Genomic DNA, 13572 nt, shown 5'->3' on the forward strand with positions numbered 1-13572 from the left:
GTCCCTGGGGGCGGGACCAAATGGCTGGGCGGGCTGCCCCATCCCCCAGGTGGCTGGGCTTGACCCACTGTTTCTACTTGGTCAAAGGCTCCCCACGCCTCCACGGCCTCTTGGACAACTCGTGGATAGAGCCACCATCACCAGCCCTGAGGACTGGGGCCTGACCTCCTGCCCAACAACTGCCGAGAGAACTCCTAGGGCCCTGGGGTGTCGGGTGACTTTCCTTTCTACAGCTGAAGGGCCAGACTCATAGGGGGTGGCCAAGGACCACCTCTAGCTTCTGCCCCAAGCACCCTACACCAGGGTCCACACCAAGTGGCCCTGCAGACTCAGGGCCCTCAGCCCCCTCTGGCCCTGTCTACCCATCAAGGACTGGCCACTTCCCATGCCTCGGGGTCACACACCCAGGGGCCACCTGCAGAATGTGACATGCTCATACATTTCACACACTCACAGAGGGCCACCATGTGCTGCTCAAGCTCCAGGACCATAGTGGACCCTCGTCTCTGCAGTGTCACATGGTGTCCCTGGCCAGAGGTCACCAGCTGAGCCCTGCTGACTCACAGGACCCAAAGAGCTGCTCCCTGCATGCTCTTTGGAGTCTAAGTGTTGTCTCCACCTGACCACTGGGCAGCCAGAGACACACCTCCAGGGACATGCACCCAGGGACACTCACCCAAGATCACTCATCCAGGGACACACATCCAGGGACACACATCCAGGGACACTCACACAGGGACAATCACCCAGGGACACTCACCCAGGGATACTCACCCAGAGACACTCACCCAGGGACACTCACCCAGGGACACTCACCCAGGGATACTCACCCAGGGACACTCACCCAGGGACACTCATCCAGGGACACTCACCCAGGGACACTCGCCCAGGGACACGCATCCAGATATACTCACCCAGGGACACACACCCAGGGACGCTCACCCAGGGACACACACCCAGGGACACTCACCCAGGGACACACACCCAGGGACGCTCACCCGGGGAACACACCCAGGGACGCTCACCCAGGGACATGAATCCAGATATACTCACCCAGGGACACTCACCCAGGGACACTCACCCAAGGATACTCACACAGGGACACTCACTCAGGGACATGCATCCAGATATACTCACCCAGGGACACACACCCAGGGACACTCACACAGGGACACTCGCCCAGGGACACGCATCCAGATATACTCACCCAGGGACACACACCCAGGGACACTCACACAGGGACACACACCCAGGGATACTCACCCAGGGACACTCACCCAGGGACACACACCCAGGGACACTCACCCAGGGACACACACCCAGGGACACACACCCAGGACCCTCACCCAGGGACCCTCACCCAGGGATACTCATCCAGGGACACATCCCCAAGGACATGTACCCCTGGCACCCCCAGCCCTTTCTGGTTTCCCCTGGACCTCAGATGAAGTGAGCTGCACTGTCATCCGCTCCTGCACTCCTGCTTTCAGTCCCTCGCCCTCGCTGTCCCCTCTTCAGCTGGCCATGGTCTCCTGGGGCCTTCCTGCCCCCTCTGCAGGCAGCAATGGGGACTGTTGCCCATGGTGAGCCTGCACACCGGGGACTTTCCTGGGGTGGGGGGGGAGCTGTCCTGTGCGACTGGCTCAGTAAAGACCTTGCACCCCTGCTCAGTAAATACCTGTGCACCACCTGTGCACCCAGCTTGCCTCTTCCCTTGAGGACAGAGATGGGTAAGCTGGAAAGGTGGTCCCTGGGGGTGAAGCAAGGGGGAGAGACACAGGGCCCAGTGTGTCTGGTAAATTGGGGAAGAGACCTCCAGGACCCATGAAGTGCCCTGAGGGCCCCTCCCAAATGGGGGTTGGGGAGGGCGAGGCTGGGCAGCGGTGCCCTCCACCCAAACGTAGCCACTATTGGAGGGGGCGATGAGGTGGAGTTCACCCTCCCTGGGCCCCACCCAGCTGGACCCCAAACGTTACAAAGGCTCAGGACACCAGCACCCCTGATTGCACCTTGAGTGTGTTGGGAGTTCGACCCCCCCACCCAGCGAACCCTGGTCTGGAGATTCCTTAGAAGCCTCGACCCTCACATGGAGCAGGGGACCCCCGGGGCTCCTGGGGTGTGGGGATAGAATGTCCTCCTAGGTGAGGTCCCTGTGGTGGCTGGGCCCCAGGTGGTCCCCATGCCTCCAAGCCCAAGCACCAGTCACCCCTGCCTAGTAGTAAACCTCAAGGCCTGCCGAGGTGGGCAGGGTCCGGGGTAACCCCAGTGCGCACAGCGAAGTCTCCCGGGCAGACTCAGGGACTGGATATCCTGTTCAAGCATTCCCATAAAGAGGTGGTGAAGGGAGGGCATGCCGGGGCGCTGAGCCCAGCCAAACCAGGCTGGGGCATTGAAGGGCCAGTTTGAGGCCCCTGGGCCACACGCGGAGGTGGCACCCCGGGCTCCAGGCGCCCCACCACCACCCCGGGCAGGGTCATGGGACGGGCGGCTGCGTTCTGCCCTCACCACCTTCATTCCAGAAGATGGGGGTGGGGGTCCTCTGGAAACCCTTGCCTGCTCCAGGTGCCTCCTCCCTGTTGAGGCCCCAGGGGTTCGGGGACTAGAGTCCAGGCTCAGGCTGGGCCACCCCGGCCCCAAGTCTCACATCCAGGGGCCAGGGAAGCCCCCTGGCAATGTGCAGAGCCACCCGCCCCCGGCCGTGACCTGGCCCAGTTTGATCAGGTGGGGGCAGGAAGGGACGTCACAGGGCTGAGCTCCCAGCCGACCAGGTACGGCCTCCCCTGACTGGCCCACAGATGGGGGAAACTGAGGCCTACACCAAGACAGTGACTGTGCCCTTCTCCAGGACTAAGGACAAGGACTTCAGGTTTAGGGGTAGGGAATGCTCGGGTCCCGCGGAGACCTGGAAGCCGACGGCTAGAGGACAGGCCTGTGTTGCCACCAGGTGGCAGTCTTGCTCAGTGCCCGGTCCTGAGCTGGCCCTGCAGTCCCTGCATCCATGTCAGGGTCCTGGAGGAACAGTGTACCCATTGCCTCAGTTGGTGATAGACTGACTCCCCTCCACTCCCCCCGCAAAAACCGTTCCTACCCCAGGCCATGCCTGCCCAGGAGCAAAGTGCTGATGAACTCTGTCAGGTCCTGGTATGGGTGTGTGGGAGGCAGGTCACAGACAGCTGGGTTCATAATCGAACAGGGGCGAGCCTTTGGTGGTCTGTGTGACTCACTCACTCACTCACTCACTCACTCACTCACTCACTCACTCACTCACTCACTCATTCATTCATCAATCACACGCTGAGCTCCTCTTGGGTGCCGTGCACTGCCAGCATGGGAACAGACCACGCTCACATATACCCCATCCCTGCAGCTAGGGGGACCCATGGTCTGGGTGTGCCTGGGACTGAGGGGTTTCTCGGGATGTAAATTCTCAGTGCTAACACCAGGACCTTCCCGGGGCTACCATGCCTGAAGCTGACCTTCACGTAGGAGAGACAGATGGTCAGCATTACATGGACTGTTGGGTGCCAATGCAGGGGTGTGAAGAATTAAGAGAGCAAATAGTGGGTGTGGGGGGGGGTCCAGGAAGGCCTCAGACAAAGTGTCCTGAGAGTGAGATGGGCACAGGCGAGGGCCTCAAGCTGCCTGCTGTTACAGGGTCCCTCAATGCCCTGTCCAGAGCTGACTGTCACAGGAGGCAAGAGGAGGCAGGTGAGAGATGGAGGTGTGGGCAGATGGGTGGAAGTGCAGAAGGTGGGTGGAAATGTGGATGGTAGGCCCTCAGTGTAAGGTGCACAGGTGGTGTGGGGTGTACAGGTGGTGTAGGGTGCACAGGTGGTGTAGGGTGCACAGGTGGTGTAGGGTGTACAGGTGGTGTAGGGTATACAGGTGGTGTGGGATGTATAGGTGGTGCAGGGGGTATAGGTGGTGTAGGGTGTAGGGGTGGTATAGGGTGTACAGGCGGTGTTGGGGTGCATAGGTGGTGTTGGGGTGTACAAGTGGTGTAGGGTGTATAGGTGTGTAAGGTGTACCAGTGGTGTGGGGTGTACAGGTGGTTTGGGGCACACAGGTGGTGTGGGATGTACAGGTGGTTTGGGGCACACAGGTGGTATGGGATGTACAGGTGGTTTGGGGCACACAGGTGGTGTGGGATGTACAGGTGGTTTGGGGCACACAGGTGGTGTGGGGCGCACAGGTGGTGTAGGGCACACAGGTGGTGTGGAGCGCACAGGTGGTGTAGGGCACACAAGTGGTGTGGAGTGTACAGGTGCTTTGGGGCACACAGGTGGTGTGCGGTGTACAGGTGGTTTGGGGCACACAGGTGGTGTAGGGTGCACAGGTGGTGTAGGGCACACAGGTGGTGTGGGGTGTACAGGTGGTTTGGGGTGCACAGGTGGTGTGGGGTATACAGGGGGTTTGGGGCACACAGGTGGTGTGGGGCGTACAGGTGGTTTGGGGCACACAGGTGGTGTAGGGCACACAGGTGGTGTGGGGCGCACAGGTGGTGTAGGACGCACAGGTGGTGTAGGACGCACAGGTGGTGTAGGGTGTACAGGTGGTATATGGTACACAGGTGGTGCAGGGTGTAGAGGTGGTATATGGTACACAGGTGGTGCAGGGTGTAGAGGTGGTATATGGTACACAGGTGGTGTTGGGGTGCACAGGTGGTGTGGGGTGTACAGGTGGTGTAGGGTGTACAGGTGGTGTGGGGTGTACAGGTGGTGTGGGGTGTACAGGTGGTATATGGTACACAGGTGGTTTGGGGTGCACAGGTGGTTTGGGGTGCACAGGTGGTGTAGGGCACACAGGTGGTGTAGGGTGTACAGGTGGTATATGGTACACAGGTAGTGTGGGGCGCACAGGTAGTGTGGGGCGCACAGGTGGTGTGGGGCATACAGGTGGTCTGGGGTATAGAGGTGGTGTGGGGTGCACAGGTGGTGTGGGGTACACAGGTAGTGTAGGCACGTGTGGCTAACTTACTGGAGTAAGTTAGCGAGAATGTTAGAAGGGCTATCCGGGCAGGAAAACCAGATGAGAAAAAAGGGAACAGAGGAGGTCAGGTGGGCTGAGTGGCCAGGATTGGCCTCAAGGAGCAGCCAGCAATTGAACAAAGACGTGGACACGGTTGGTGAAAATATTTAATGACAAATTCCTGCCCACCCAACAAATGCTCTCCACAAAGGTAGAAAAGAACTAAACGTCTCATTAGCGTAAGCATTAAACCAGACTACGGTGGGCAGAGCTGCGGACAGACAGAACCTCACCACTTCCCCAGCCAGGCAGACACAACCAATCACACACGTTCTCAGAGAAACAGCGACCTGTCCTCAAGAGGCCACAGCACCAGGTCACTCACAGGTCATCCTGAACTCACCTGTTGGGGGATGGCCCTCTGCATTAGCCTTAATCCTGGGAAAAAAAAAAAAATGGAAAGACCCTGTGCAAAAGCCCTGGGATGGGAACCTGCTGAGGGGTGGGGAGGGATTGGGGGAGGTGGCTTCTCCCCTCAGTAAGGCGGGGCTGCAGGAAGAGTCTGCGACTGCTCCCTTGAGAAGGGGGGCGGGGCAGGGAGAGCAGGCAGGACGGTAGCCCCAGCGGTGAGAAGTTAGAGGCAGCAGGATTTCCTGCTGGGGTGAATGAGGGGTGTGAGAGAGGGGGAGAGCCCCGTTATTGCTTTGTGGGAGGTGGGGTCCGAGTGGGGGGGGTGCAAGGACGTGGGGAGAAAGGAGCAGGATGGGGGCATGGGTGTGGGTGCATCACATGAGATGGAGAAGGTGGAAAGCTGAAGTGTGGGGTGAGGAGAGGTAGGCTTGGAGAGGTGGGAGGGACGGAAGGGTGGTGGGGCGATGTGCCCCAGCCGGCGGTTGAGTGCACGAGATGGACTGCTGAAGAGTATTTGGGGGCATACTGCAGGTGGGGGGCGTGGACACAGCAGCGACCACTATGTGGGTGGCCACAGCCTACAGGCGTGCTGCCTGGGACTTCGGGGAGGGCGAGCCCCACCCCATCTCAAGCCGTTTGGGGACAGGTGCTGGAGCAATCCAACCGAGAACCCTTTGCCCACCTGTCCCTCCAGCGAACAACAGCTCGGCGCCTTTGGCCAGCTCCCTCCTCTGCCATGGGCGGGTCACTGCCCCCACCTCGGTGCCCAGGAATGGGCCCCACCTGGCGCTTCCAGCGCTGGGGCCTCACGGGGTTCCACAGGCAGTCCAGCCTGGAAGGAGTGGGGGTGGGGGAGGAGGGAGGGAAGGGAGAGGAGGGCCGTGCTGACCTCTCTCCTTCCACCTCCGCATTTCGTGGTGGGGTTTCCTCCAGGTCTCTGCGGGCATGCTGGGGAGGGTCATGTCCCCGGAGGGTGGCAGACCCCGCAAAGGCGAAGGAAGGAAGGAAGACGAAGCAGCTGCAGGGGCAGCCTGTGACCTCTGACCCGCCCCGGGGTCCGTCGGAAAAGGGGGCTTTCCTGGGGGACGAGGCTTGGGCTGGCTTACAGGCCCAGGAGGGCAAGGGACGGGGTCGGGTTGCACCCGAGGAGTGGGAAGGGCACCCTGTGAGGCATCCCCAGAGCCCTGATGGAGCGGGGCAAGAACGGGGTTGCGGGGCACAGAGCCCCCTGGGCTGGCAGAGGCTGGGGCGGGGCTCAGGAGCTCCTTCTGTTGACTCCAGCCCTCTCCCACCAGGTTCTGCCCTTGTTAGGGGGAAAGGTCTTTGGAGACTCATCCCTACTCCAGGACTCCCAGCTCCCAGAAGAAGTGTTTCTCTCCGCTGCAGACCCACTCTCACTGTGGCCCTCGCCAAGACTCCCACTCTTCACCTCAGGAGGAGGCCCATGGGACACCTACCCCCACCCCATGTGTCCCAGGTAGCTGCCAGCTCACGGCTGCTTGGGAGCCACCCCAGGACTGCTTAGGGCCACCCTCTTCTCCATCCTGGGGAGTCTGGGCATTAGGGAAAGCCAGGTAGGGTGCATCCAGGGTGACCACTCACTACCTGGGGTACCTGGGCAAGCATGTCCCTACTCCAGGCTGCAGCGTGCCTCTGTGAACAAGGACCAGAGGGCAAGCTGCAGCCAAGGGGCTTCCACCCACCCGCCCCACTGGGTCCTCATGTCCTGGAGGGTTAGGGCTAGCCCATTAGGAGGTGACAGGGTCTGAGACTGGCCGAGTGCCTCCCTCCGCCAAGCCCATCCGGGCCTGCCAAGACCTCTGCAATGCACATATCATTCATTCAAGTATTTCCTGAGCGCCTACTGTGTGCAAACATTGGGTGGGGTGTAGGGGGAGGCCACAGTGGACAAAACCCAGGCTTCCTTTCCCCAAAAGACAATAAAACTGGTCAAAACAGCCAGCCAGGACACTGGGAATAAAATCGGGAAGCATTTTCTAAAAAAAAAACTGCTGATCCTAGGATGATAGCAGCGGGCTGCTCCCTGCCCCACACCCCGCCAGGCCTCAGCTCTGGGGTGGTGGCCCCACCCACCAGGACTTGCAGCTGGACACGAAACGGACTGTCCGGCTGGAAGGCTGGCACATGCGCAAGGCTGCACTAGCTGGGAAGAGCCGGAGAGGATCTTTTATCTGCCCATCACCGGCGCAAACAGAAAGAGACACTTTACCTGCCTGAGGTAGAGATGATAGATGATGATAATAGGTAGATGATAGATTAGATAGATAGATAGATAGATAGATAGATAGACAGACAGACAGACAGACAGACAGACAGACAGATAGATAGATAGATAGATTAGGTCGGTCGGTAGGTAGGTCGGTCGGTAGGTAGGTCGGTCGATAGATTGATAGATCCATTAGACAGATAGATAGATGTTGTTATTAGGTGCCATAGAGTCAGTTCTGACTCACATCGACCCTATAGGACGGAATAGAACTGCCCCGTAGGGTTTCCAAGGAGCTACTAGTGGATTTGAACTGCTGACCTTTGGGTTAGCAGCCAGGCTCTTAACCACTACAGCACCAGGGCAATAGATAGATGGATGGATGGAGGGATGGATGAATGGGTGGGTGGGTAGGTTGTTGTATGCTCTTGAGTCGATTCCAACTCATAGTGACCCTATAGGGCACAGTAGAACTGGCCCATAGGGTTTCCAAGGAGCGACTGGTAAATTTGAACTGCAAACCTTTTGATTAGCAGCCTGAGCTCTTAACCACTTTGCCACCAGGGCTCTGGTAAAAAAAAAAAACAAAAAACCCAAACCCAGTGTGTAGGTAGGTAGATATACAGATGATCTATACAGATAGGCGATATAGACAGTTGATAGATGAGATGAGACAGAGAGAGATGGACAACAGGTAGAAATTAATAGATGATAAAGAATTAGGTGATAGAAGTGAGAGATAGATAGATACACATACATATATATAAACCAAAAATCAAACCCACTGCTGTAAAGTTGATTCCGGCTCATGTTATTAGGTGCCATCGAGTTGGTTCCAACTCAAGTCGGTTCCAACTCATAGTGACCCCATATACAACTCAACAAAACACTGCCCGGTCCTGCACCATCCTCACAATCCTTGTTACGCTTGAGCCTATTGTGTCAGCTCATTTCATTGAGGGTCTTCCTCTCTTTTCCTCCCTCTGTACTTTACCATGCATGATGTCCTTCTCTAGGGACTGGTCAGTCCTGATAATACGTCCAAACTACATAAGACAAAGTCTCATCCTTGCTTCTTAGGAGCATTCTGGCTGTACACCTTCCAGGACAGATTTGTTAGTTCTTCTGGCAGTCCATGGTATGTATATTCAATATTCTTTGACAATACCATAATTCAAAGGCATCAATTCTTCTTCAGTCTTCCTTTTCGTTGTCCAGCTTCCTATCACTAATAGAGACCCTATAGGACAAAGCAGAACTACCCTATAGCGTTTCCAAGGCTACACTCTTCGTAAAAGCAAATGCCACATCTTTCTTCCACTGAACCGATAGTGCTTTCCAGACGCCCACCGTTTGGCTGGCAGTAGAGCACTTAACCACTGCACCACTAGGGCTGTGTTGTAGGGGAAAAAGAGTCAGACCTTGGGATGGAAATTCAGAGGATTTATTTATTCGGCGTTAGAGGGGTGCTCAAATGGGAAACCGCCAGCTCACACAAGTGAAAACATGGTGATTTCAGTGAGGAGGTCTCCGGCAAGAGCAGAGTGGTTATGCGGCTGAGAGAGGATGTTAAAACAAAAATCATTGATTGGTTAAAACTTCACTGAAGGCAGAAGAGGGAAGGCCAAGTAAAGTGGGAAAAGGCTCCCACTGGATACACGTGCTTAGGTAGGCCACAGAGACTGATTACAAAGATCAACTACAAAGTACATTTGGGCACAGAGGTTTACAATTATAGTTATGAGGTGCTTACAGTACCTGCCTTGTGAAAGTGTCTATTGTTGTTATTCGGTGCCGTCCAGTCAGTTCTGACTCACAGCGACCCTGTGCACAACAGAACGAAACACTCCCCGGTCTTGCACCACCCTCATGGTTGTTATGCTTGAGCCCATTGTTGCAGCCACTGTGGCAATCCATCTCATTGAGTGTTTTCTTCTTTTTCATCGACCGTCTGCTTTAGCAAGCATGATGTTCTTCGCCAGGGTCTGGTCCCTCCTGATAACACATCCAAAGTATGTGAAAGGAAGTCTCGCCATTCTTGCTTCTAAGGAGCATTCTGGCTGTACTTCTTCCAAGACAGCTTTGTTCGTTCTTTTGGCAGTCCATGGTAAATTCAATATTCTTCACCAAAACCGTAATTCAAAGGCATCGATTCTTCTTTGGTCTTCCTTATTTATTGTCCAGTTTTTGCATGCATATGAGGCGATTAAGAATATCATGGCTTGGGTCAGGTACACCTTAGTCCTTAAAGTGACATCTTCGCTTTTCAACACCTTAAAGAGGTCTTTTATAGCAGATTTGCCCAATGCAGTACATCGTTTGATTTCTTGACTGTGGCTTCCATGGGTGTTGATTGTGGATACAATAAAATGAAATCCTTGACAACTACAATATTTTCTCTGTTTATCATGATGTCCCTTATTGGCCCAGTTGTGAGGATTTTTGTTTTCTTTATGTTGAGATGCAATCCATAGTGAAAGATGTATTCTTTCATCTTCATCAGTAAGCGCTTCGTCTTCTCTGCTTTCAACAACCAAGGTTGGGTCATCTGTCATCTGCATATCACAGGTTGTTAATGAGCCTTTCTCCAATTCTGATGAAGCTTTCTTCTTCATATAGTCCGGCTTCTTCTTTGATGTAAAATGTATTTTTGGAGTGCCAAGTGCCTGAGGCTGGCAATAAAAATTTTCACCTAGGTCCCTGCTTGCTCAAGCTAAACCTTTCAGGTTACCTGGGAAACTTAGTAGGTTGGTGTCCAAGGTCTTTTCCGAAATATTGTTTTCTACATCCCTATCATGAAAAGATTATTTCTTAAGGCCATTTTACACAAATGCAGCTGTGTCAAAACCTCCCTCCTCAGGTATGTTCCTTCCACATCCTGACTTGTTCACAGAGAAGATACCTTCCTTACTACCTGGGTTGTTATGCCAGATAAAGAGCCTACAAGCAGGCAAGCCATGCTTCAGTTTTAATTCTGCTAAAAGGAGTAGGAATGTGGATTTTAGTTTTTTACAAAGTACTTTGGACAAAGATGTACCGAAAATTTCTCTCTTATAGCTCATATATACGTGTGTGTGTGTATACTCACACACACATATACCTATATACATATATATATGTTGCCAAAGAATATTGAATATACTGCCAAAGGAACAAACAAATCTGTCTTGGAAGAAGTACAACCAGAATGCTCCTTGAAAGTAAGGATGGTGAGACTTCGTCTCACATACTTTAGACAGGCTATCAGGAGGGATCAGTCCTTGGAGAAGGACATCATGCTTGGTAAAGTAGAGAGTCAGTGAAAAAGAGAAAGACCCTCAATGAGGTGGATTGACACAGTGGCTGCAACAATGGGCTCAAGCATAACAACGATTGTAAGGATGGCACAGGACCAGGCACTGTTCTGTTCTATTGTGCATAGGATCGGTATGAGTCAGAAACGACTGGAAGGCACCTAACAACAACAAGCAAGTTATGTCATCTGCATCACACAGGTTGTTAATGACTCTTTCTCCAATCCTCATGCCCCACTCTTCTTCGTATAGTCCAGCTCCTCAGATTATTTGCTCAGCATACAGATTGAATAGTTATGGTGAAAGATAAAGCTACAACCCTGACACACACCTTTCCTGACTTTAAACCATGCAGTATTCCCTTGTCCTGTTCCAACAACTGCCTCTTAATCCTTCTATAGATTCCTCATGAGCACAATTAAGTATTCTGGAATTTCCATTCCCAGCAACGTTATCCATAATTTGTTATGATCCACACAGTCGAAGGCCTTCGTCTAGTCAATAAAACACAGGTAAACATCTTTCTGGTATTCTCTGCTTTCAGCCAGGATCCATCTGACATCAGCAATGATATCCCGGGTTCCAGTCCTTTTCTAAATCCGGCTTGAATTTCTGACAGTTGCCTTTTGATATACTGCTGCAGCCGCTTTTGAATCATCTTCAGCAAAATTTTGCTTGCATGTAATATTAATGACATTGTTTGATAATTTCCACATTTGGTTGGATCACCTTTCTTGGGAATAGGCATAAGTATGGATTTCTTCCAGTCAGTTGGCCAGGTAGCTGTCTTCCAAATTTCTTGGCATAGATGAGTGAGCACTTCAGCACTGCATCCATTTGTTGAAACATCTCAGTTGGTATTCCATGAATTTCCAGAGCCTTGTTTTTCCCCAATGCCTTCAGTGAGGCATGGACTTCTTCCTGAAATGGTTGAACATCGACCAGTTCTTTTTGGTAGAGTGACTCTGCATTCCTTCCATATTCTTTTGATGCTTCCTGTGTGCTTTAATATTTTCCCCATAGAATCCTTCAGTATTGCAACTTGAGGCTTGAATTTTTTCTTCAGTTCTTTCAGCTTGAGAAATGCTGAGCATGTTCTTCCCTTTTGGTTTCCATCTCCAGCTCTCTGTACATGTCATCATAATAGTGTACTTTGTTTTCTCGAACCGTCCTTTGAAATCTTTCCGTTCAGCTCGTTTACTTCATCATTTTTTTCCTTTTGCTTTAGCTACTTGACATTCAGGAGCAATTTTCAGCGTCTCTTCTGACATCTATTTAGGTCTTTTCTTTCTCTCCTGTCTTTTCAATGACCTCTTGCTTTCTTCATGTATGATGTCCTTAATGTCATTCCACAATTCGTCTGGTCTTCAGTCTTTAGTGTTCAATGCATCAAATCTGTTCTTGAGATGGACTCTAAATTCAGGTGGGATATATTCAAGGTCATACTTGGGCTCTCTGAGACTTGTTCTAATTTTCTTCAGTTTCAACTTGAACTTGCATATGAGCAATTAATGGTCTTTTCTGCAGTCGGTCCCTGACCTTGTCCTGACTGATGATTTTGAGCATTTCCAGCATCTCTTTTCACAGATGTAGTTGATTTGATTCCTGTGCATTCCATCTGGTGAGGTCCACTTGCATAGTCACTGTTCATGTTGTTGAAAAAAAGGAATTTGCAGTGAAGAAGTCGCTGGTTTTGCAAAATCCTATCATTTGATCTCTGGAATAGTCTCTATCACCAAGGCCGTATTTTCCAACTACTAATCCTTCTTCTTTGGAAGGCACTCATTTGCTGATGTGATACGACTCAAAATGAGAAAAAACAGCTACAAACCTCCATTAATAATCGGAACATGAACTGTATGAAGTATGAATCTAGGAAAGTTGGAAATCATCAAAAATGAAATGGAATGCATAAAGATCCACATCCTAACCATTAGTCAGCTGAAATGGACAGGTATTGGTCATTTGGAATTGGACAATCATATGGTCTACTATGCCAGGAATGACAGGTTCAAGAGGAATGGTGTTGCATTTATCATCAAAAAGAACATTTCGAGATCTATCCTGTGGTACAACACTGTCAGTGATAGGATAATATTCATATGCCTACAAGGAAGACCAGTTAATACAACTATTATTCAAATTTATGCACCAACCGCTAAGGCCAAAGATGAAGAAATTAAAGATTTTTACCAACTTCTGCAGTCTGAAATTGATCGAACATGCAATGAGGATGCATTGATAATTAATTACTGGTGATTGGAATCTGAAAGTTGGAAACAAAGAAGGATTGGTAGTTGGAAAATATGGCCTTGGTGATAGAACCAATGCCAGAGATCGAATGATAGAATTTTTCAAGACCAACAACTTCTTCATTGCAAATACCTTCTTTCACCAACATAAACGGCGACTATACACATGGACCTCATCAGATGGAGCACACAGAAATCAAATTGACTACATCTGTGGAAAGAGACGATGGAAAAGCTCAATATCATCAGTCAGAACAAGACCAGGGGCCGACTGTGGAACAGACCATCAATTGCTCATATGCAAGTTCAAGCTGAAACTGAAGAAAATCAGAGCAAGTCCTTGAGAGCCAACATACGACCTTAAGTATATCCCACCTGAATTTAGAGACCATCTCAAGAATAGATTTGACGCGTTGAACAC

The 13572-nt window shown here is 52.0% G+C and overlaps 1 protein-coding gene across 3 annotated transcripts in view; it reads left to right on the forward strand.

Annotated features, from left to right (window-relative positions):
* Window positions 1–6107, forward strand: part of IL17REL (interleukin 17 receptor E like) — a 53954-nt gene extending 47847 nt beyond the window's left edge. For all 3 annotated transcript variants that reach the window (XM_064283313.1, XM_023542009.2, XM_023542010.2), the window contains one exon: window positions 88–6107. In XM_064283313.1, coding sequence (XP_064139383.1) covers window positions 88–129 — 42 coding nt within the window. In that variant the 3' untranslated portion in view covers window positions 130–6107. The remainder of the gene's footprint in view (window positions 1–87) is intronic.
* The last annotated feature ends 7465 nt before the right edge of the window (window positions 6108–13572 follow it).

This window comes from Loxodonta africana, chromosome 4, assembly GCF_030014295.1.
Source record: "Loxodonta africana isolate mLoxAfr1 chromosome 4, mLoxAfr1.hap2, whole genome shotgun sequence".
Taxonomy (NCBI): Eukaryota; Metazoa; Chordata; class Mammalia; order Proboscidea; family Elephantidae; genus Loxodonta; species Loxodonta africana.